The sequence below is a fragment of the Marmota flaviventris genome, chromosome 2, assembly GCF_047511675.1.
Source record: "Marmota flaviventris isolate mMarFla1 chromosome 2, mMarFla1.hap1, whole genome shotgun sequence".
In the NCBI taxonomy this organism is placed as follows: Eukaryota; Metazoa; Chordata; class Mammalia; order Rodentia; family Sciuridae; genus Marmota; species Marmota flaviventris.
In genome coordinates this window covers 46,944,944-46,969,503 of record NC_092499.1, presented here as the reverse complement: position 1 = coordinate 46,969,503, position 24,560 = coordinate 46,944,944, and the positions used below count along the sequence as shown (strand labels likewise).

The following is a 24,560-nucleotide window of genomic DNA, read 5'->3' as shown; positions in this document are numbered from 1 at the left end:
AAACACAACTGTGTCAGAGCTATTCCCCACCCTTCTCCAGGTCTGAGGGCTTGTCCGTGCAGAGGCGTGTCTGGCCACTGCCCCAGAGACCCAGTCATCGCCCCTGACCTTGGGATGCTGCCCCCCTTAACCTTCATTGAATGGGATTTTCCCTGGAATTTTTTGTTCTCCAATAAAAGCCCACTCCCTGGCGTGTTCTCTCTCTCTTGCTAGTCTCTTCTGTAAACCTCGCTACCGCATTAGGTGGCTGGGGGGCGGGAGCTAGGAGAAGCCGTCCCATATACATGTGGCCTTTTCCACAAGACTGCTTGTGTTTTACAACCTGGTGTTTAGTTTCTAGAAGTGAGCCACCCCATATAACAGGAATTGAAAGCTACTGGTTTGTTAAAGCCGAGACCTGGAAACGGGCACAGTGCTTACTACTGGTCAGTCTAAGAACCTTGATTTAAGGGGTGGGGGCATGCAGCCTACTTTTCAATGGTAGGAGGGGAGTCATAATTTAAAACACCCATACTATCTACTATTATCAATCTAAATAAATTTTTAGCATACTTTGTAAGAAATTCCTGGGCTGGGTTTGTAACTCAGTGGTAGAGCACTTGCCTCACATGAACAGGGCCCTGAGTTTTAATCCCCAGCACTTCAAAAGAAAAAGGATTCTGTAAGTTTATTTCTCCACAATGTAGTAATTTTTAGAAGCTTCAAGTTTTTTTAACCTTCTATTGCAGTATATTAGATAAATAGTCATATATACATCAGAAGTGTATATGTGACTCAGTGAAATTTCACAATTGTTGTCAACACCAAGATCAAGAAATAAAACATTACCAGCTTCACAGAATGCCCTGCCCCTCTTCACCTACCTCATAAGACACCACTTTCCACAAAAGGAATACTTTCCTAGTTTCTGACACTAGAGATTTATTTTGTTTCTGTTATATAAATGCTTATGTAGTATGTATTCTTTATGTCTAGTTTTATTTATTCAACATTGATCCCCATGTTGTTGCATACATGTAGTTCCTTTTTTCTGATTGCTGTATAGTATTCCATTAATTTATCTGTTTTACTTTTAGTTGGTAGTCATTTGTATAGTTTGTTTGGGGTTCTGTATGTCGGTGTTATTGATTGTGATACTGGGCTTGAACTCAGTGGTTCTCTCCCACTGAGCTACATTCCCAACCCTTTTTATTTTGAGACAGGGTCTAAGTTGCTGAGACTGGCCTTGAACTTGTGATCTTCCTGTTTTAGCCTCCAGAGTCCCTGGGATTACAGGTGTGCACCAGTGTGCCCAACAGGGGTTCTTATTTTGTATATTGGAAATTGAAGCCAGAGATGCTTTATCACTGAGCTGCATCCCCAGTTCTTTTTATTAGGCAGTAGGATCTCACTAATTGCTGAAGCTGGCCCTGAATTTACAATCCTCCTGCTTTAGCCTCCCAAGTAGCTGGAATTATAAGCGAGCACCACTGCCCCCAGCGGGTCTGGGATTCTTTACAGATACTACTGTTAAGACAATTGTATGGGCTAGGGTTTAGCTTAGTGGTAGAGCGCTTGCCTAGTATGTGTGAGGCACAGAGTTTGATCCTCAGCATCACATAAAAAATAAATAAAATAAATTTATTGTGTCCATCTACAACCAAAAATATTTTAAAAAAAGACAATTGTATATCCTTGGCAGAACTCCAGTATACATTTCTGTTGGTTTATATAACTAGGAAGCGAATTGGTGGATCATAGAGTATTCATATGAAAAGCTTCAGTAGATACTGCCAATTTGTTTCCCAAAGTGATTGTACCAATTTATACTTCTAGCAGAATGAATGAGAACATTCAGGTTATTCCACAGCTTGCTGGTGTGCATGTAGGGTTTTTTGTTTGTTTTTAACTTTTGATGATAATTTCATATTTATAGTAAAGTTTAAAAATAGTACATATTTATTCTGTTTTGTATCCTTTTGTGTACATCTCTCCTTTTTTACAGATAAGAATTATTAGATTTAATATGGCCCTTACTGTTATCCATGATTATGTCACCAAATGCCCAGTGTATAGATTTTTCCCTGTTATCTCATAAGTAGCTTTTTTACAGTGTAGTCTGAGTCAGAATCCAAATGAAGCCCGATATTGCATTTGATTGACATGATACATTTCTCTTATCCTAGGTCTCTCCAGATTCAAAGAGTTCTCATCTTTTTAAGTCTGGCATGGCTACTTCCCATTTCCATCCCAGCTCAATTTACTACATTTTGATGCTTCTTTGGTGTCCTCAAGTACTTTTTATTAATGCTTTGACCAGATTTTCTACTTAAGAAGGTTTGGTTTGAATTATCTAATCTGCCATTGCCAGCCTTTGTTATCTTAAAATCATATGTACATAGCACTTGCCATTGAAATAAATAGATAAATGAAGCTATTGATGTTGACACCTGTTGTAGCCAAGAACTGGAATCAGATATAAAATCTTTCTATAAGTTCACTAATGTCATTGATCTGATTTTTCTGTTCGTATTTTGTCAGGGGATGTGGCTCAAGCGGTAGCGCGATTGCCTGGCATTCGTGCGGCCTGGGTTCGATCCTTAGCACCACATACAAAACATTTTGTCAGAGTTGCAAAGAAAAGCAAAAAACTAGAAGGAAGGAAAAAGGAAAGAAAGCTAGATAAAACAAACAGATACTGCAGTTATTTATAACTTTAATTTTTTTCGTAATTATTAATGAGAATGTTGAGTGATGATTTATTGATTTCATACCCAGTTTCCCCCCTTTTTTCAGAAAATAGAAGCAAGAGTATCTGCTGATGAAGACCTCAAACTTTCTGACCTTTTGAAATATTACTTAAGAGAATCTCAAGCGGCTAAGGTAACTTTATTGTTCGTTTCTTTACAGGTTGCTGGACTTAAACTGTTTAAAGGATGGCTTATTTTTGGATATTATATTTTCAAATGTAAATTTTTTTTTCTCCTCTTGGAATTGTAGATCAGGGAATCCCACATAAAAGTTTATAAACTTTTTGGGGCTGGGATTGTGGCTCAGAGGAAGAGTGCTTGCCTCCTCGCATGCATGAGGCACTGGGTTCGATCCTTAGCACCACTTAAAAATAAAATAAAGATATTGTGTCTGTAACTAAGAAATAAATATATATTTTTTAATTTTTATTGTTGGTTGTGAAATAAATATTTTTTTAAAAGTTTATAAACCTTTGATATAATATGATCTAGAAATTTAAAACCAAAAATTTGGTATATTTCTTTAGGTAAACTCCTGCAAAAACATAAATGAAGTTTGTATGAGTCCTCCATCGAGGATGAAAGCACCATGAAACAAAAACATGCTTAATTTTAGGGCAACTCACATTTCTTGTTAGAAAGCTATGTGCAAAAAACCTCTTAGTAATCAAAAACATTTTTTAAAATATTTTTTTTAGTTATAAATGGATCTTTTATTTTATTTATTTATTTATTTATATGCAGTGCTGAGGATCGAACCCAGGGCCTCACAGATGCCAGGCAAGTACTCTACCATTGAGCCACAACTCCAGTCCTCAAAAACATTTTTTAACATAGATGTCTACAAAGCACTAAAAACTTAAGATATTCTACAGAAATTCCTATCTGATCAGAGGTATTGATTTTTTTTTTTTTTTTTTTTTTTTTGGTACTGGAAATTGAACCCAGGGCCACTTTAACCACTGAGCCAAATCCCCATTCAGGTTTTTTTTTTTTTTTTTTAATATATTTTATTTAGAGACTGGGTCTCACTAAGTTGCTTAGGGCCTTGCTAAGTTGCTGATGATGGCTTTGAACTTACAGTCCTCCTGCCTCAGCTTCCAGAGCCACTGGAATTATAGACATGTACCACCATGCCTGGCTGACTTTTTTTTTTTTTTTTTTGTACTAGGGATTAAATCCAGGGGCGCTTTAATTACCAAGCCACTTCCTGGTCCTTTTTAAAAAAAAAAAAAAAAAAAATATATATATATATATATATATATATATATATACTTTTTAGTTGTACGTAGACACAATAGCTTTATTTTATTTTTTTGTGGTGCTGAGGATCGAACCCAGTGCCTCACACTTGCTAGGTGAGTACTCTGCCACTGAGCTACAACTCCAGCCCCTCAGTTCTTTTTTGTATTTTATTTAGACATAGGGTCTCACTGAGTTGCTATAGCGCCCTGGTAAGTTGCTAAGGCTGGCTTTGAACTAGTGACCCTCCTGCCTCACCCTCCTGAGCCTCTGGGATTACAGATGTGTATCACCTCGCCCAGCCTGGCTGACAGTTTTTATCAAATAATCAAAAACCTTTTAATTTTAATTTTGAGTATTTAGACACTTATAAGTATATGGTCCACAGCTGGGTGCTGTGGTATATGCATGTAATTCAAGCATCTTTGGAGGCTGAGGCAGGAGTATCACAAGTTCAAGGTTAGTCTTAGCAATTTAGTGAGATCTTATGTCAAAATAAAAAGGACCAAGGATGTGGTCAGTGGTAAAGGGCCTCAGGATTCAATCCCCAGTACAAAAAAAAAAAAAAAGTATATTTTATTTTACACAAGACAACAAATATGTACTTATTTAATATACATTGTAAACACTTAACCAGAGACTTAATTTAAAACAAAAGCAAGTTACATCACTTCTGGGTGTTTACCCACAAGAAGTGAAGTCATATTTCTATGCATACCTTCACAGCGATTTTATTTGTAATAGTTTTAAACTGGTAACAACACAGATGTCTAGACAGACTGTGCTATTGGCATATAATGGAATACCACTCAACAATAAAACGGAATGAGCTACAGATAAGATGAAACTATGTGATGAACTTAAAAGTAATTTGGGGCTGGAATGAAGCTCAGTTGTAGAGCACTTGCCTAGCATGCATGAGCCCCAACATGTGGCAAATGAATAAATGACCCCACTTTATTTTTGTTTGTTTTATTTACGGAATGAAAGAAACCAGGCAGGGCTGGGGATGTGGATCAAGTGGTAACGCGCTCGCCTGGCATGCGCGGAGCACTGGGTTCGATCCTCAGCACCACATAAAATAAAGATGTTGTATCCGCCGAAAACTGAAAAATAAATATTAAAAAAAAAAAGAGACCAGGCAACAAAGTCTCCCACCCATGTCCCACCCTGGTGGTGGGAATGGGGTTCCCTTCAGTGGAATGGGCTAGCTGAGAAATAAAAGCTAGGAAAAATAGAACCGTAGAACATAAAAAGTAGTTTCAAAAGCAGGGGCAGGACTGGCAAGCTGACCAGACAGATCAGGCTCCTGACAAAATGGGGTCTGTGCCTGCTTTATTTATATCCAGAGACATTGAAGAGATTCTATAAAATGTTCTTTTCCTAAAAAGGTTAAAGGTGGCTGGGGTTGTGGCTCAGTGGTAGAACACTTGCCTCACATGTGTGAGACACTTGATTCAATTCTCAGCACCACATATAAATAAATGAATAAAATAAAGGTCCATCAACAGCTAGCTTAAAAAAAAAAAAGGTTAAAGGTAGGCTGTTCAGTCATTAATGGGTTATGCCATCTCTAGTGCTACTATGAGGAACCTTTCTAGCAGAGCAGAGGGGAAGGTCACATGCTTTTGGCTGTCTGTCACTGCAGAAGAGCCACTAGAAGTTCCCAATGCCAGGCCTATCCCTCCTTGGCTTCCATGCCAAGAGAAGGTCCTCATGTATTTCATGGATGGCTTCCCGCCAAAATCTATAGTTTACACTCTTGATTTTGTGTGTTCTTTGGGTTTGGAAAAGGTATAGACATGTACCATTATTATAGTATCATATAGGATAGTTTCAGTGACCTAAAAATGTGCTATGTTCTGTCTGTTCATCTTCTCTATCCCCAGCCTGATATGGTTTTTATTTATTTTATTTTTTTGATTTATTTTTATTATTATTGATTGTTTTTTAAGACAGGGTTTGTGTTGCCCAAGCTGGTCTTGAACCCTGGGCTCAATAATCTTGCTGCCTCAGCCTTCTGAGTAGTTGGAACCATGAGCATGTGCTACCATACCTGGCTAACCACCTATCTTTTACTGTCTTCATAGTTTTGCTTTTCCTGAGTGTCATGTAATTGGAATCATACAGCATGTGGCCTCTTCAGATTGACTTCTTTCACTTAGTAATAAGCATTTAAATTTCTTCTGTTGTCTTTTCTTGGCTTGATAACTAATTTCTTTTAATGATATGTAATATTTCCTTATTTGGATATACCATAGCTTATCCATTCATCTACTAAAGACCATGTACGTTGCTTTCAAGTTTTAGCAATTATAAATAAAGCTGCTATAAATACCGGTGTGCAGGCTTGTAAAAACATTCATTGGTGTAAGTAAAGAGTGCAATTGCTGGGCTGGGGCTGTGTAGCTCAGTGGCAGAGCATTTCCTTAGCATGTGTGAGGCACTGAGTTCGAGCCTTAGCACCGTATAAAAAAATAAATAAAGGCATGCTGTCCATCGATAAATTTTTTTTTAAGTGAAATTGCTTTGTCATAGAGTAAGACTGTGTTTAATTTTGTAAGAAACCACCAAACTGGGGCTGGGGATGTGGCTCAAGTGGTAGCGCGCTCACCTGGCATGCGTGCGGCCCGGGTTCGATCCTCAGCACCACATACAAACAAAGATGTTGTGTCCGCCAAGAAAACTAAAAAATAAATATTAAAATTCTCCAAAAAAAAAAAAAAGAAACCACCAAACTGTCTTCCAAAGTTGGTGTACCATTTCTACTAGCAATGTCTGTATCCTTGCCCGCATTGGTGTATATTGTCAGTGTTCTGGATGTTGGCCATTCTAATAGATATATAGTGGTATTTCATTGTCTCCCTCCCTCCTTCCTTTCCTTCTTTCTCTTTCTCTTTTTCACTGAGCATTGAACCCAGGAACACTTTGCCACAGAGCTACATCCCCAGTCCTTTTTATTTTTTTTTTTATTTTGAGACAGGATCTAAGTTGTTGGAGTCTCACTAAGTTGCTGAGGCTGCCCTCGAACTTGCAAACCTCCCTTGGCCAGTCCAGTCACTGGGATTATAAGCATGTTACCTTGTATTTTAATTCACATTTCTCTAAAATGATGTGAAACATGTTTCCATATGCTGATCTGTCTTGTGTTTTGTTTTTGGTAAGGTGTCTCTTGCCCATTTTTTTCTTGATATTTATTTTTAATTATAGGTGGACACAGTGTCTTTATTTTACTTTATGTGGTGCTGAGAATTGAACCCAGTGCCTCACACATGCTAGGCTCATGCTCTACCTCTGAGCCACAACCCCAGCCCTCTTTTGCTCATTTTTAAGTTGGATTGTTTATATTTTTTCCTAGTCTGTGACTTGTCTTCTCATTTTCTTTTTTTTTAATGTGGTGCTGGGTTTGAACTTGTGCATGTGGGGCAAGCACTCTACCAGTTGAGCTGTATCCCCTTCTCATTTTCTAGGGAGCATCTTTTGCAGACAAATTTTTATTTAAAAACAAACAAACAAAAAAACAAACTTATTTTGGTGCTGGGAATCAAACTCAGGGCCTCATTAGTGCTAGGAAAGTGTTCTACCATACCCCCCAGCCCTTCTAGGAGTTTTATAGCCTTGCCTTTTATATTTAGGTTTATGGTTCATTTTAGTTAACTTTTGTGAAGGGTGTAAAATCTAAGTATAATTTAAACATTTTTTGTTGCATGTGGATTTTTATTTGTTTCAGAACCTCTTATTACCATGTGGTGGCATACACCTGTATTCCTAGCAATTTGGAGGCTGAGGCAGGAGAGAAGCACAAGTTTAAGGCCAACCTCAGCAACTTAGTGAAACCCTTTCTCACCCCCAAAAAGAGGGCGGTGGACTGGGAATGCATCTCAGTGGTAAAGTGTCCTTGGGTTCAATCCCCAGTACTAAAAAAAAAAAAAAACCCAGAACTCTTTGAAAAATCTCTTTGTTCTTTGTCTTATCTTTGCTCCTTTGTGAAAAGATCAATTGACTGTATTTGTGTGGTTCTGTTTCTGGGCTGTTTTTGACCATGTTGCTAAAACAATGTTCCATTGATCTATTTGTCTGTTCTTTCATCATACAAAACCATCTGTAGTATAGTAAGACTTGAAATTGGGTAATGTTAGTCTTGCAACTTTGTTCTCCTTCCATATTGTGTTGGCTATTGTAGGTTCTTTGCCTCTCTGTTTAAACTTTAAAATCAGTTTGTTGACATTTACAAAGTAACTTGCTGGGATTTTGATTGAATTGCATTGAATATGTAAATCAAGTTTGAAAGAATTGCTATCTTAAAAAAAGAAAAAGAATTGCTATCTTGAAAATATTGAGTCTTTCTGTCCATGAATATGGAATATCTATCTATTTAGCTTTAGCTTCTTTCTTTCTTTCTTTCTCTCTCTCTCTCTCTCTCTCTCTCTCTCTCTCTCTCCTTTCTTTCTGGTTGGGGGTGGGGTACCAGGGATTGAACTCAGGGCCACTCAAATACTGAGCTACATCCCCAGCCCTTTTTTGTATTTTATTTAGAGATAGGGTCTCACTGAGTTGCTTAGTGCCTCACTTTTGCTGAGGTTGGCTTTGAACTCAAAATCCTCCTGCCTCAGCCTAAGGCACTGGGATTACAGGCATGCACACTGCACCCAGCTTCTTTTATTTCTTTCATCGGAGATTTGTAGTTTTCTTCATGCAAATCTGGTATATCTTTATGAAATAAATGTCTAAGTATTTCATTTTGTGTCATTTTGGGGAGTATTACTGTAATTTTTTTTTTTTTTAAACAAATTCCAATTGTTCATTACCGATATGTAAGAATGTGGAGGCACAAGCCTGTAATCCCAGTGGCTCAGGAGGCTGAGTGAAGAGGATCTGGAGTTCAAAGCCAGCCTCAGCAAAGATGAGGTGCTTAGCAACTCAGTAAAACCCTGTCTCTAAATAAAATATAAAATAGTGCGGGGATGCAGCTCAGTGGTTGAGTGCCTCTGAGTTCCATCCCCAGTACCCCCCCACCAAAAAAAGTGATTTACTTTTGTATATATTAACCTTGTGTCCTCCAGTCTTGTTATAATCATTTATTAGCTCCTATTCCCTCCAGGAGATTTTTTTTTCCCTTTATTTCAGATTTTCTGCACAGTCAGGTCTATGAACAAAGACAGTGTTATTTCTCCTTCCTGATCTGTATGCCTTTTATTTCTCTTTCTTATTGCATTAATTAGGACTTTTACAGTGTTGAAAGGAGTGATTAGAAGAGACATCCTCCTTGTTTTATTTCTGATCTTAGCAGAATACTTTTAGTTTCTCCCATTGAGTATGATGTTTTTTGGAGATTTTTTTCTTATCGAGTTGAGGAAAATTTCCTTCTAGTTTGAATTTACTGAGTCAGTCAACTGATTTTTGACAGCATTGCTAAGATAATGCAGTAGGGACAAGAATGATTTTGTTGGATGAGGGGGCCCATGCCTATAATTCCAGTGGCTCTGGAGGCTGAGGCTGGAGGATTGCAAGTTTAAAACCAGCCTCAGTAAAAGGGAGGCGCTAAGCAACTCAGTGAGACCCTGTCTCTAAATAAAATACAAAATAGGGCTGTTGAGTGCCCATGAGTTCAATCCCTGGTATTCTCTGCGCCCCCCCCCACCCCCCGCAAAAAAAAATGATTTCAACAGCTGATACTGGGACAGCTATAGCCACATGCAAAAGGATGAAATTTGACCCCTTCCTAACAGAACATATAAAATAGCTAAAACTGAAAAACTTTTAGAATACTACCCAGACATAAATTTTCTTGATCTTGGATTAGTTAGGTAATGGTTTAAGCTTATCAACCAGTGAGAAAAATAAAACAAACTCTATTAAAATTAAATTGTCACTGGGTACTGTAGCACATGCCTGTAATCCCAGTAACTCGGGAGCCTGAGGCAGGAGGATCATGAGTTTGAGGTTGGCTTATGTGATTTAGTGAAATCTTGTCTCAAAATAAAAAGGGCTGGGAATTTGTCTCAAATTCCTGGATTCAATCCCAGTATTAGAAAAATAAATACATTAATTAATAAACTTAAATATTGTATATGTCAACTTACAAACTTATCTGTATAATGAAATACTATTTTGCAATAGAAAGGAACGAAGTAACTAATTTATGTTACAGTGTGGATGAACTTGAAACTTACTAAATGGTAGAAGCCACAGACACAAAAGATGCATATTATATGATTCAGTTTTTATGAAATGTTCAGAATAGACCAATCTGTACTAGATTAATAGCCACGTATTGCACGCCTGTAATCCCAGCTGCTCAGGAGGTGAGGCAGGAGGATTGCAAGTTTGAGGCCAACCTGGGCAACTTATTGAGATACTGTCTCTAACAAACCAACCAGTGGTTGGGGGGTGGGGCAAAGTATTTAGTTCAGTGATACAGTACTTGCTAGCGTATGCTAGGCTTCAGAGTGCTAAAAAAGAAGAAAGAAAGAAAAAGTGAAGGGAACAAAAGCAGAGTAATGGTTGCCCAGGGCTAAAATTGGTTGTGATGATGGTTTTATAATTGTCAACATACTAAAAACCATTAAATTTTGTAGTTTGTTTGTTTATTTTATTAGCTACACATGACATTACAATGATCTTGGCAATTCATATATTTAAATCAATTGGAGTATAATTTCTCATTTTAAATTTTGTAGTTTAAATGGTATGTATGGTGTGAATTATGTCTCAGTAAAGATGTTAATTAAAAAAGACATTTATGGCCTGGGGGTGTAACTCAGTCAATGGTAGAGTGCTGCATGTGCAAGGTCCTGGGTCCGAACAGAATAAATAAACAAAAAAGTAACTGTATTATTCACTATATAATTTTATATCTGGAGGTGGTGGTAGTGGAGATAGTAGAGTGAAACTACTAGAAACATAACATCATACATTATGATACATTGTTTTATAGGATCTCCTCTACCGAAGATCTCGATCACTAGTGGATTATGAAAATGCTAACAAAGCACTGGATAAAGCAAGAGCGAAAAATAAAGATGTTCTACAGGCTGAAACTTCCCAACAATTATGTTGTCAGAAGTTTGAAAAAATATCTGAATCTGCAAAACAAGGTACTGTTAACTTACCTTTTAATCACAAGATATGCTTCATGATTATTATGTGAATTAACTCTAATTTATTTTTTTGTTGTTCACAGAACTTATAGATTTTAAGACAAGAAGAGTTGCTGCATTTAGAAAAAATTTAGTGGAACTTGCAGAATTAGAACTGAAGCATGCAAAGGTAGTATTGTGTTAAAAGATTTAATAAATTTAAATGACATGACATTTAAAATTGAGTCAGTTATAAAATTGATAATCCTATAATGATAGTTACCTTCTATAAGGACATCCTAAGAACTGTTTTTGAATGAGAATTATGTTTTCCAAGATGATTACACTGCTTCAAAATAGTTGGTTTAACTTTTTACTAGGGATTGAACTCAGGTGCTTTACCACTGAGCTACATCTCCAGTTCTTTATTTTGTTAAGACAGAATCTTGCTAAATTGCTCTGAGTTGCAGGGATTATAGGCATGCCCCACCCTGTTAAATATTTGGTTTTAGTAAATAAATGGCTTCCTTCTGGTATTTGTTTGGTATTTGTTTACTTTGAAGTAAACCTCTTTTTATTATTATTTTTTTTTTCAGTTATAGATGGACACAGTAACTTTATTTGTAATTTTTATGTGGTTCTGAGGATTGAACCCAGTGCCTCACATGTGCTAGGTGAGCACTGTACTTCTGAGCCACAACCTCTTCTTGCATGTAATATAAAGATAAAGCTTGGCTCAAACTATGGTATTTTTTTTAATTTTTATTTATTTATTTTTTTTGTGGTGCTGGGGATTGAACCTAGGGCCTTGTGCATGCAATATAAGCCCTCTACCAACTGAGCTATAATGCCAGCCCTCAAACTATGGTAATTTTAAAAATAGTTAATCTCAGAATTGGGAAATATTTTAAAGATTATTTAATTCAAGCAAGAATATTGCTCTGAAAGAATCTAGGACCTAACAGGAAAATATTTTTTAACTAGTTTTTTTTTTTTTCCCTAAGTATTTTTAGTTTAAAAAAAAAAAAAGAAAGAAAATTGTTGATGGTGAACACACGGTTTTGGGAACTTTTTTTTGTGTATTTGTGGTTCTGGGGTTTGAACACATGCTGGGTATGCACTTTACCACCAAGCTATACCCCCAGCATTGTAAGTTTTTTATATTAAAGAAATTTTAAGAAGAATAAACCAAAAATGTTTATTTAACATTTCTATCTTTAGAGAGACTATAAATACAAAATGTATTTAAATTTCTCCAAGAAATTAATATAAACTTTTAGGTTTGTTTTTTTGTTGTTGTTGTTGTTGTCATTTTTGTTTTTTGGGGGTCAGTTAAACCAATAATGTTTATTATTAAGGATAGGTACCTTTAAGGGTTAATATCCTTTAAGGATATTAACCCTTAAAGGTACTTCACTACTGAGCTATATCCCCACCCATCCCTTTTTTTTTTTTTGTATTGGGGATTGAACTCAGGGGCACTCCACCACTGAGCCACATCCCCAGCCCTCTTTTGTATTTTTTTAGAGACAGGGTCTCACTGAGTTGCTTAGTGCTTCACTTTTGCTGAGACTGGCTTTGAACTGGTAATTCTCCTGCCTCAGCCTCCCGAGCTGCTGATATTACAGGTGTGTGCTACTCCACCTGGCTATTTTTTATTTTGAGACAGGTTCTTGCTAAATTGTTGAGGTCTGCCTCCAAATTGCTGTCCTCCTGTTTCAGCCTCTTGAGTCACTGGTATTACAGAAATGTACTACCACACCCAGTTTAAGTGTAATTTTTTTGATAGATTAGAGCATTTACATTCTTAAATTCTTAAACCTAAAAACTGTACCAAGGTATTTGGAACCCCCTATAAGGAATACAGATCTGCATCAACTAATGAATAGGTCTAAGTAATGAAGATAAATTTAATTCCCCTTTTATAATTTAGACCTTACATAAGGTACCTTTTTTTATAAGATAGCTTTTGTGTCTATTTCTGTGTTGATAGGTATTGAACCCAAGACCTTGAGAAAACCAAGATGTGTTCTACCAGTGAATTACATCTGAGCCAAGATAGCTTTTTTCACTGCCATATTGCACTGGCTGGACTTGGCTTATAATGATACCTTTTTCAGTATGTTAGTTCTTCGCTAGGTGTGGTGGTGCATGCCTGTAATCATAGTAACTTGGGAAGCTGGAGGATCCGAGTTCCAGGCCAACCTCAGCAATTTATGGAGGCCCTCAGCAACTTAGCAAGACCCTGTCTCAAAATAAAAAGGATTGGGGGGCTAGCTCAGTGGTAGAGCACTTGCCTTGCATGCATGAGGCACTGGGTTTTATCCTCAGCACCACGTAAAAATAAATAAATAAATAAAATAGATTGTGTCCATCTACATTGTTTATATTTAAAAAAAAAAAAGGATTGGGGATGTGGCTCAGTGGTTAAGCACTCCTGGGTTCATTCCCCAGTAACCCCCCTCCCAAAAATGTTTTGTTAAGCTTGGCATGATTTAATCTTATTGAACCTGTGTTGGTTTCTAATGTCCACTGTTTATTCTTTTTTAAAGAGATTTGAACTAGCAAGAATTCTGTTGTAAGGGCTGGGGATGTAGCTCAATGGTACAGTACTTGCCTAGCACGGGCAAGGCTGTGGTTCAATCCACAGCACCACCATCACCACAACCAAAAAAATTATTAAATTTTGTAGATTAGGGGTTGGCAAACTAGTCTGTTTTGGTACAGTCTGTGAGCCAAGAATGATGTTCACATTTTTAAATGTTTGTTTAAAAGCAAATGAAGAATAGTGATAATTACATGAAATTCAAACTTAAGTATCTGTAAATAAGATTTTCTTGGAACACAGCCATTCATTCGAGTTTGTCTCTGGCTGCTTATGCCATGGAGTAGTTGGAACAGAAACCAAATGTCTCTCCAGTGCAAAAATATTTACTGTTTAGTCTTTCGCAGAAAAAGTTTGCTGATTTCTGCCTCTGGTTTCTAGACTCTGTACCTTTATAAACCTTTTGAAATGAGTTTTTCTCTGTATTCAAATTTCTTCCCCCTCCCCCATTCTTTTTTTGTGGGGATGGGGGGCAGGTACCTGGGATTGAACTTGGAGGCATTCCACCAGTGAGCTACATCCCCACCCCTATTTTGTATTTTATTTAGAGACAGGGTCTCATTGAGTTGCTTAGTACCTCACCATTGCTGAGGCTGGCTTTCTCTATATTATTTGTTTATTTATTATTTAATTATTTTTTTAAATTTTATATATGACAGTGGAATACATTACAATTCTTATTACACATATAGAGCACAATTTTTCATATCTCTGGGTGTATACATAGTATATTCACACCAATTTTTGTCTTCATATGTGTACTTTGGATAATAATGATCATCACATTCCACCATCATTAATAACCCCATGCCCCCTCCCTTCCCCTCTAACCACTCTGCCCTATCTAAAGTTCTCTATTCCTCCCATACTCCCCCTCCCTACCCCACTATTTTTTTTCTTTCTTTTTCTTTTAACCATACGATTTATTTTTATTTTTTTTTAGTCATACATGACAGCAGAATGTATTTTTACATATAATACATACATGGAATGTACATACATCAGTCATAATGTCTATTCTATTCTGCTGCCCTTCCTATCCCCCTACTCTTCCCCTCCTCTCCCCTCCTTTCTCTCTATCCAATCTAATGTGACACACTTTTTTTTTCTTTTTCTCATCACAACATCATATATGTATTCTGTATAACAAAGAGGTTCTCCTTCCATCTTCCGTGCAACTCTCCTTCTCCCTCTTTTTTCCTCCCACCTCTCTTCCCTATTTAGTGGTAGTCTTCTTCTCATGCTCTTCCTCCCTATCCCATTTTGAGTCACCCCCCTTATATCAGAGAAGACATTCGGCATTTGTTTTTTTAGGGATTGGCTAACTTCACTTAGCATAATCTGCTCTAATGCCATCCATTTGCCTGCAAATGCCATGATCGTGTTATTTTTTAGTGCTGAGTAATATTCCATTGCCTACCCCACTATTTTTAAACAAAAGTTTATTCTTAAATTTGCAACAGACTTCAAGATAACACTTCATTCTAGCTTTAGGGGGCAAAAGATACTATAGCAGGGAATTCAGATATTTAAATATGAATGAAATCAAGGTCACACATCTTCATCTCAGGCTCAAACAACTACTTACTTTTTGACAGATTTCTTAATTTCTCCTGTGGCCTAGGGGTCTTTTCCCACAGGCCTTCACATTTAGCTTCTCTAGTTTCTTCTCTTTTTGTTTCTGCTCATTTTCCTCATCCATGTCTTGAGCTGTTTCAGGAGCTCCTTGCCACTTTTGTAGCTGGACATTGTTCCTGCCTCCTGTTTCCTAGACCCTGCTCATTGTATTCAGATTCTCTTAAATGCTTTTGAAAATCTGAACAATCCCATTTTTTAAATTATAAGATTTGTACATCTTTATGAGGTACATTATGGTAATTCAGTACATGTACACAATGTAAAATAATGAAATCAGTAATAAGTATTTCCATTTCTCCAACATTCATCATTTTTATGTATTGGAAATTTTCATACTCTACTGGTTTTGAAACATAGTTATTTATTTTATGGTTCAGGGATTTGAACCTGGGGGTACTTTACCATTGAGCTATATCCCCAGCCCTCTTTTTATTTTTTATTTTGAGAAAAGGGTCTCACTAAATTGCCTAGTGTGGCCTCAATTTTAGGATCATTCTGCATCAGCCTCCTGGGCAGCTGGTATTGTAGGCATGGACCTCCTCATCTTGTTGTAGATTAAACAAACACTAGTTACCCTACTGTGCTAAAGAAAACTCAAAAGTAATTCTTCCACTCTGTTTTGATGCCCTTTATGGAACTTGTTCTGTCCATCTTTTATCCTTGCCCTTCCCAGTTGATTCCATTGTAGAATCCACATAAATTGTTTTGAAAATACTAGATATTAGTAAAATGTACAGTAAGGTGGTTGGAAACTACTTTGGATTTCACTTATTATAGTTTTGCCTTGCCACATGATTGAAATCCAGTTATAACGGCAAGCTAGATTAGATCACTCGTATTCTTTTTTTAAAAAAATAATTTATTTTTTAGTTGTAGTTGGACAAAATACATTTTTTTTTTTTTTTATGTGGTGCTGAGGATCAAACCCAGGGCCTCACATGTACTAGGCAGCACTCTACCCCTGAGCCACAACCCCAGAGCCAGATCGCTTGTATTCTTGAACATAGTCTTATTGTTCCCCGCACTGGAGATCTAACCCAGGCTAAGCACATGCTTCCCTGCTGAACTATACCCCCCAGCTTCTCCACTGACATTTTTGAAGAGTACAGGACTATTTATAGAATACTCCTGTTTAGTTAGCTTTTTTCATTGCTGTGTCAAAAATAACTAATAAGAACAATTTTAGAGGAGGAAAAGTTTATTTAGGGCTCACAGTTTCAGAGGTCTCAGTCCAGAGATGGTCAGCTCTATTCCTTGAGTCTTGAGCTGAGGCAGAACATCAAGGCAGAGGAAAGAAGCTCAGGTCATGGCACCAAGAAGCAAGAGAGAGACAGAAAGACAGACTCTGGCTCACCATGGACAAAATATAAACCCCTAAACTAACTTTTAAAAAAAATTGGGGAGCTAGGGTTGTGGCTCAGAGGTAGAGCGCTTGCCTACCATGTGTGAGACACTGGGCTTGATCATCAGCACCACATAAAAATAAAATAAAGATATTGTGTCCACCTGTAACTAAAAAATAAATACAAAAAAAAAAAAAAACTTTTATACCAGGGATTGAACCCAGGAGGGTTAACCATTGAGCCACATCCCCAGTACCAACCCACCCCCCACCCCCCCAAAGAAAGATACTTTATACTTTGTAGTTATGAGGGAGGTATTCTGTGGAGAGAAGTACTTTGGGACTATATAAATATCCCATAACCAGTACTTTCCAGTATAACTTTGTACAGTAATAGCAGTGTTCTAGAATCAGCACTGTCCAGTATGATGACCACTGATCACTTTTAGCTGTCAGACACTTAAGATATGGGTAGTGCTGCTGCAGAACTGAGTTTTTAACTTCATTTAATTTTAATTGATGAAAACTAGTTACTTATGGCTAGTAACTGTAGTATTGACAGTGTATTTCCACATTGCTTTTAGGATCCATTGATGAAAGCTAGGTGCTACACTGTAATCCCAGCAACTTGGGAGGCTGATGTAGGAAGTTCAAGGCCAGTCTGGACAACTTAGTGAGACCCTGTATCAAAAATATGAGAAGGGTAGGGGATGTAGCTCAGTGATAAAGTGCCTCTGGGTTCAATCCCTAGTACTCATTCACCCCCACAAAAGTGTCTGGGGATGTAGCTCAGTGGTAGAATACCCTGAGTTTAATCCCCAATATTATGTCCCACCTACCCCACCCCACCCCCCACCAAAAAAATAATGATTCTTGCCTGAATCACTTTTTTTTATGATAGTTGCCAAATGTCGATTTCCTTCCTCCTTTTGAGTGTGTGTGTGTGGGTACTAGGAATTAAACCCAGAGGCCCTTTACCACTGAGCCATATCCCTACCCCTTTTTTAAAATTTTGAGATAGGGTCTCATTAAGTTGTCGAGGCTGTTCTTGAATTTATGAGCCTCAGCTTCCAGAATCACTGGGATTATAGGCATATGCCAACATGCCCTGCTGCTTTTATTTTTTTTTTAGTACTGTACCACTTAGCTACATCCCTAGTCCTTCTTTTTGTTTTATATTTTGAGAAAGGGTCTCATTAAGTTCCTGAGAGTCTCACTGAGTTGCTGAGGCTGGCCTTAAATTTGGGATCCTCTTGCCTCAGCCTCCCAAGTCTCAAGGATTGCAGTGTCCAGCTTTTTTTTTTTTTTTTTCTTTCTTCTTTCTTCCTTTTTCTGTCTCTCCCTCTTTTTTTTTTTTTTTTTTTGGATGGGGCTGGGGAGCAAATCCAGGGCCTCACACATACTAGGCAAATGCAGGTACCCTGCCACTGAGCTATAGCCCCAGCCCCAAATGGTGGTTGTTTTTTTTTTTAATTCCATCATCATTTTTCCATTGTAGTTGACTTTCTTCTGTAAGGAAGAGCTGTCCCTTCACCCCCTTTTGCATATTAATGTAACTTAACCGTCTTTGTCCTTATTATCTATAAATTTGGATGCAAGTTCACTGGTTCTACCCAGGGGTATGCAGGTACAAGGGATAATTTTATAGAATACTTTTGTAAGTGGTCTGTGTTTACAAAAAATTGTACATTTATGCTAATGTATATATAGCTAAAGGAAGCAATAAAACCTGTCGTAAAATTAGGAGTCAAGTTCAATAATTAAACTTAAGACACAAAAGGCATACTTTATGCTTACTAGAACATGTCAGATAATCCAAACCATTAATATTGGTCTAGATAGAAATTTACTGAAGTATCTGTTTTTTTTTTTTTTTATTGTCTTTAAACCTTTATTTGACTGTAATGAATGGCTGTTTGCAAAATTCTGGTATCTTAACAAATTTTAAATGGTTTGGTTTCTAATCATGTATATTTTCAGTAAGATGTTTTCAAACTGTTTTGAATTAAAGACATTCATAACTTATTTTTTCTTTCTTTTTAGGGTAACCTCCAGTTACTGCAGAACTGCCTGGCAGTGTTAAATGGAGACACATAAGCCACATTCTACTTCCTATTAAAAAGGGCTGCCTTCCTTTAAATCTTATTTTTGTTTTCTTAATGATGTTAAAGCATTTATGCTCACTGAAAACAAAACAGCTGACAAAGTGCATCTACTCTTCTTTTTCTGAGAAATAGTGGAGCAGCGCTGTGCACCCGCAATGCCCATCTGTGTGATGTGAGGCTGCACTCTGCTCCTCTAGACGGTGGTCTGTCACCGTGCAGTCGTCCTACTCAGAAGCCCAAAGTTTGGTCTTTATTTTTAAGTAGCCTCTATAACTGTGTTTACTTTATAAATAGTATTCCTTATGGCTGCCAATCTTATTTACCTTTAAATAATTTCTGAAGTTTAACCTTTTTAAAATACATTGTTCAAACGAGATAAAGATTGCCTTTCTGAATTTTTTTTAAATTTCATTTTTAAAAAGCATTGTATACTTTATTTCATTCATTCTTGTAAAGCATCTTAATCAAACTTACGTTTAATTAATCAACATAAAAGGTTTGGGCCAGACTTTATGTAATCTTTAGAAGTATGATCTCTGAAGAAAAGCAAATGCATTTGTATGTTTGCCTTAAACTTGTAGACTAAACCAATTATTGTAAAATAACCAGCGATAACAGTTATAGTTTTTAACTTTGTGGTCATGGTATCACTCTAAAATTTTGGAGTAGTTCTAATAAATCTACTCCGATATTATGCTTTACAGTGCAGGTCTTGATTTCTCCTTTTCCCCCCTATTTCTTTTAAAATGGCATATTGAACCAGGTTCACTAATCCCTTTAGAAAAGAATGAACTGCTCACCCATGTGCACTTCATAGGTGGAACTGGGCAAAGGCAGGAGAGGAGCAGCATGCAGTCTGTTTTTCTGGATTCCGTCCCTAACTCAGCCAGTTAACCATGAGATGTATGCTATTGAGCCACTTGGTAGTTATGCCAGTATATAGACTGATGTGTAGAAGGGGAAGTTGTTGCGTGTGAAGAAAAGGGACTATTTGGGATGAAAGTTGGTGTGCATATAGGATACTAATTGTGAGTAGTTACATTACAAATAATATTGGCCTTTCTAATGTGAATGAACATTATTGTCATTTCTACTTTAAAGTTAGATTGAGTGGTTGGACTTTTCCACTGTCTTTTTCTAACTTCAGGCATTTGAGCTGGTCACCCCTTGAATGGGTTCCTGATTTGTTTACATTTTCCCAAATGGTTCTGAAGATTGCCTGGTCACCTGGTCTCTGTCTTATTGCCAGTCACGATTCCAGCCTTTCTCAGCAGCATGTTCTCTTGCCTCACTCATGTACCGGTTAATGTTTTGTCTTTTTAATTGACATGTTCCCCAATGCCATTTGAACTGTTGGTTTTTCTGTTGTTGGCTGAGAGAGCTATGTACTTTGTCCTTCATGTAACCTTCATTGGTAAGAATATGCCCATGCAGTTTCCACCAGTGGTGGGATGTTGGGACCTAGCTTCTGGATTCAGCTGTAGTCCTTCCCCAGAAGCCCTGTGGTCTCAAGCAAGTTTGAGCAGGTTGCTAGACGTCTGCCTCTGTTCTCTACTATAAAGGACATATTGACCTACCTCACAGGGGTGTTGTGAGGATTAATAAATGTTGGTACCTTACTTTGGAAATGTGAAGATGCTGTGTAAATGCTAAGAAATAGAAAGTACAGGGCCAAGAGCTAGACAGTGTTTTACCTACCTATCGGATATTCTTTCTTCGAGGAGGATGTAGAATGGAGTATGTCCCTGGACACCTGATGATTTTTGTTGTGTTTTGTTATGGCCTGGAGCATGCTAAGCAAGCATTATACCACTGAACTACATCCCCAACCGCCCCCCCTCCTTGTTTTTAAATTTTCAGTCAGGGTCTTGCTGCCCATGCTGGCCTTAAACTTGGGATCCTCCAACTTTAGCCTCCTGAGTAGCTAGGATCAGAGGTGTATATTACTACACCAAGCAAATAAATTATCTTGTATTGTGTGCACCACCCCCATCCCTGCAGGCAATGGGACTGAACCCAGAGCCTGTACATGCTAGTCAACTGCTTTACCACTTTACCACACTCCTCCTGGTTTACATTTTTAGAATGCTTGTAGGGATCAAGATAAACAGGAAGGAGTTAGCATTAGATTGTGTGCTGAGAGGGGGGAGAGTGCTTAATCTATACATACTATGCAAGGCCTTCTCACAAAATCTTCAAATAAGGTAGAGAATGTATATCACTCCATCGTGGGTATACTAAGGAGAGATTTTTTTGTGCTCTCAGAACAAACATTTTTTTTCAAAGCTCAGCCAACCTGGGTTCTTTGAGGAGGATTAATAAAATGGAGTATGTCCCAGTCGAGTTGAAGCATTCATTTTAACATTTAGTGACAGTCTTGTACCTAGGAGATACAAAGGTGAAGTGGGAAGACAAGGCTATGTAGAGAGAAGGTGATGCGTGGACAATTACTGTACGCAGTTACTATTCTAAGATGGTTCCTTGGGAGCCAAGAAGCACTTTGTGGGAGTTATAGGGCCTCTCAGGTGATGATTATGTGTTCTTAAGGGGCAGGAGGAAGAGAAGTCTAAGCAATGGGAGAAGCTTGATGAGTCAACTATGGGGTGGAACCTGGGAGTTTAGGAAGAAAAGTTTATGCAGTGCAGGTGTAGAAGGCTGGAACTGAAATTACAGAAGATACTGGATTGATTCGTTTGACCAGTGAGGGTAAAAGCCTGAGTGAGATGTCTGTACTTAGAGAATTTTGTACGATATTCCTAATGTCTTATAGTAAATAGCTATAGATGTTGAGCTCAAACTGATCTTTCTAAAATGTGGAATGAATTAGGAGGAGAATAAGTAGTTGGTTTAAAAAGAAAAACTGCTGTAAACTGGCACACTCTTGTAATCTAAGCTACTTGGGAGGCTAAGGCAGGAGGATCACAAGTTTGAAGCTAGCCTCAGCAATTTAGAGAAAATTAACCTAAAAAGGCTGGGGATGCAGCTCAGTGGCAGACCCTTCTGGGTTTAATCCCCAGTACCACAAAACAACAAAATTACTAGGGAACAGGGAAGGATTGGGGATTTTAATTAAGGGAGTGAAATCCCACTTGAATCTTTCTTACCTTATGTTGTTTTGGATAGAAAAGGGAACGTGTCTCCCGCCACCCACCCACACCCATTGTAAGGGTCCAGCGAAGCGTGGGAGGAAGAGACCACCAAGAGACTGACTCATGCAATTGCAGAAGGGGATTTATTTATTGAGGATCCAATCCAGCGTGCTGGGGCTCCGTGCTCACTCAAGAAAGGAGAGCAGCCCAGAGCAGGGGCTGAGCACTGCTTAAGTACACTTCTTGGGGAGGGCGGGGACTTTACATACATCACAGTTTCCTTTAACAAATCATCATACACCGTGGGAAAATCAAACAACAATTCCTAAACATGATTAGTTCATTCATTGGCGGGAACAGGTCCGGCGGGGGTGATTGATTACTCCTAAGCGGGGTACACATTCAAACTGATTGGTTTAGGCCCTGCGATGCCTACGTGCAAGATCGCACAGGGCCCTAGGCTATTAATCAACTAAATGGCCAGTAGGGCGTTGTCTTAACTGCCTCAGGAATTTCAGGTTCTGGGTGTAGCAGAGGAACTTAATAATACCTAGTCCTTCACTTTTTAACTCAGGCCTTGCAGCTTAGGAACTTTACAATGCCCGGTCTTTTACATTTTAACTCAGGCTTTGCAGTTTAGAAGCAGCTTAGAAACTTTACCCTTTCACCATCCTTTCCCCTTAAAATGACCTGCAGTGTAAAAATTGGAGGCTGGCAAGAATATAACCTCGACTACAGGTATTTAAAACAAGAAGTTTAGGCAGAAAGTCAAGGATAGCAGTTTAGGACTGTTGCAGCTGTTCAGATTATTCACCACTCCCCAAGGCTGCTCTGCCATGTCAGGTGTAAACTCTGTGGCATGACTAACTTGAGGGTACCAAGTACACCTTTAAGCCAAACTCCGACTTGCAGATAAAATGGGGGGGGGGGGACAGATTTTGCTGGCAAAGAGGCTTGATCTTTTTAATTCCCTGCAGAAGCCTCACGGTGGTGCCCAGCTGTAATCCTGTGACTCTGAAGGGTGAGACAAGGATCCTAAATTCAAGGCCAGTTTGGCCAACTTGGTGAAACCTTGGAAAGAAAGGAGGTAAGGAAGAGAGACAAAGAAACGGGGGGGGGGGATGGGGGGGGATAGCCAATCCACTGGATACTCTGCAGAAACTGCAAGATTCATCAGGACCTGAGTCCAGTCAACTTGCCACCGACAATAAAAAAAGATAACTCATATGGGGCCAGGATTATGGCTCAGTGGCAGAGCGCTTGCCTAGCATGCGTGAGGCACTGGGTTCAATCCGCCGCACCACATAAAAACAAAGGTATTGTGTCCAACTAAAAATATTTTTTTAAAAAATACATAACTCAGAGATAAATAGAAGTAGAAGGAAGCCACCTACACAATAGATGCAGAAGAAAGTGCCATTTAGACAAGGATGAACAGGAATATGACTAAGAAATGGTTACCCATAGATTAGATAAAAGGGATTGGGAAGGTAAAAACAGAAGAAAGTCCCATGTTAATGTTGCCCCCACTCATCCTGCTCAAAGGCAGAAAGATTCTCTCCTTCCGGTTTTCATGGAAGGCGTTCCCCAGTCCACTGAAGAAAAGACAAGTCCTGTATTCTTTCGCTGATCGCCAGGGGAGTGGGATGACGCCGTGCCAGGCCTCGCCGAACACCCACCCTGCTGCCAACCAGCCCAGCACCCGCCTGCTTCTGGGAAAGCAAGGACTTCACCCTGGACGGAGGCAGTAGCTCCTATGAACTCGACCTCCCGGGAGGACTAAATCCTAGCAGCGTCTGTTCACTGCTTGGATGACTACAGCCATCTTCACTTACTCGTCCTTGGGTACCGAAGATTGAACCTCAGGGGTACTCAGCCGCTGAGCCCCAGCCCTGCTTCGCATTTTACTTGGACGCAGCGCCTCACCATACTGCTGAGGTGACCATTGAACTCGCGATCCTCCTCCTCCTCAGCTTCCCAAGGTACTGGGATCCACATGGCGCACGCGGAGTGCGCAGAACAACTTAACCACAGTCCACAGTGAGACGCTACATGAGACAAAAAAAACATCGCGAACGGAAAAAAAGAACAAAACAGAACACCACTCTAACAAAACCGAGACCCGAAAGTCTGCTTTTAAAACAAAGAATAACCAGGGGAGAGCGCGAACGCAGTCCCCCACTACCACAAATTATGCAGTCGAGTTTCCCACATTTGGGGAAATCGCAGGGGTCAGCACATCCGGAGTGCAATGGATAAGCCTCGCCCTGGGAAAACCACCTTCGTGATCATGGTATCTCCCCTGCCAGGTAAGTATGAGTTGCTAGCCAACCCTCGACCCACACCCTGGCGCCAGCCTCACTCTACACTCACGGTCATCCCCCCACGCGGCCTCTTCACCTTCCCGCCCCCATATGGCTCGGAAAAAAGTCATCACGGACAATGCGTATAATGCCCACCCGGGACGTGGGGGCCCAGGAGGAGCCGGACCAGCAGCCTCAGCGTGCGTGCTCATCTACATGCGCCACTCCCTTATGCTGACGTCCGCGGAACTCCGGTCTAATCCCCTTTCCGACGTCCCGCCTACCAAAGCCGGAAGAGAGGAGTGCTGGTGTGTGTGGTGTGTGGAAAAGAGCTGTGTGCGGTGCGGACTTAATTTTTTCCTCTCCCGTACAGGATTTCGTTTGTTTTGCTTTGTTTTGTTTGGGTGGCACCAGGGATTTAACCGAGG

The 24,560-nt window shown here is 38.9% G+C and overlaps 1 protein-coding gene and 1 non-coding gene across 3 annotated transcripts in view; one reads left to right on the top strand and one right to left on the bottom strand.

Moving 5' to 3' along the window:
- The window catches only part of Snx6 (sorting nexin 6), a 61,663-nt gene extending 41,304 nt beyond the window's left edge, over window positions 1–20,359 (top strand). For both annotated transcript variants that reach the window (XM_027929547.2, XM_027929546.2), the window contains exons 11-14: window positions 2,776–2,862; window positions 10,909–11,068; window positions 11,155–11,240; window positions 18,679–20,359. In XM_027929547.2, coding sequence (XP_027785348.1) covers window positions 2,776–2,862; window positions 10,909–11,068; window positions 11,155–11,240; window positions 18,679–18,732 — 387 coding nt within the window. In that variant the 3' untranslated portion in view covers window positions 18,733–20,359. The remainder of the gene's footprint in view (window positions 1–2,775; window positions 2,863–10,908; window positions 11,069–11,154; window positions 11,241–18,678) is intronic.
- A 3,623-nt stretch (window positions 20,360–23,982) lies between these two features.
- LOC114088315 (U1 spliceosomal RNA) lies at window positions 23,983–24,146 on the bottom strand. Its single transcript, XR_003581972.2, has one exon. It is a non-coding gene; the product is annotated as a U1 spliceosomal RNA (small nuclear RNA).
- Window positions 24,147–24,560: the final 414 nt, after the last annotated feature.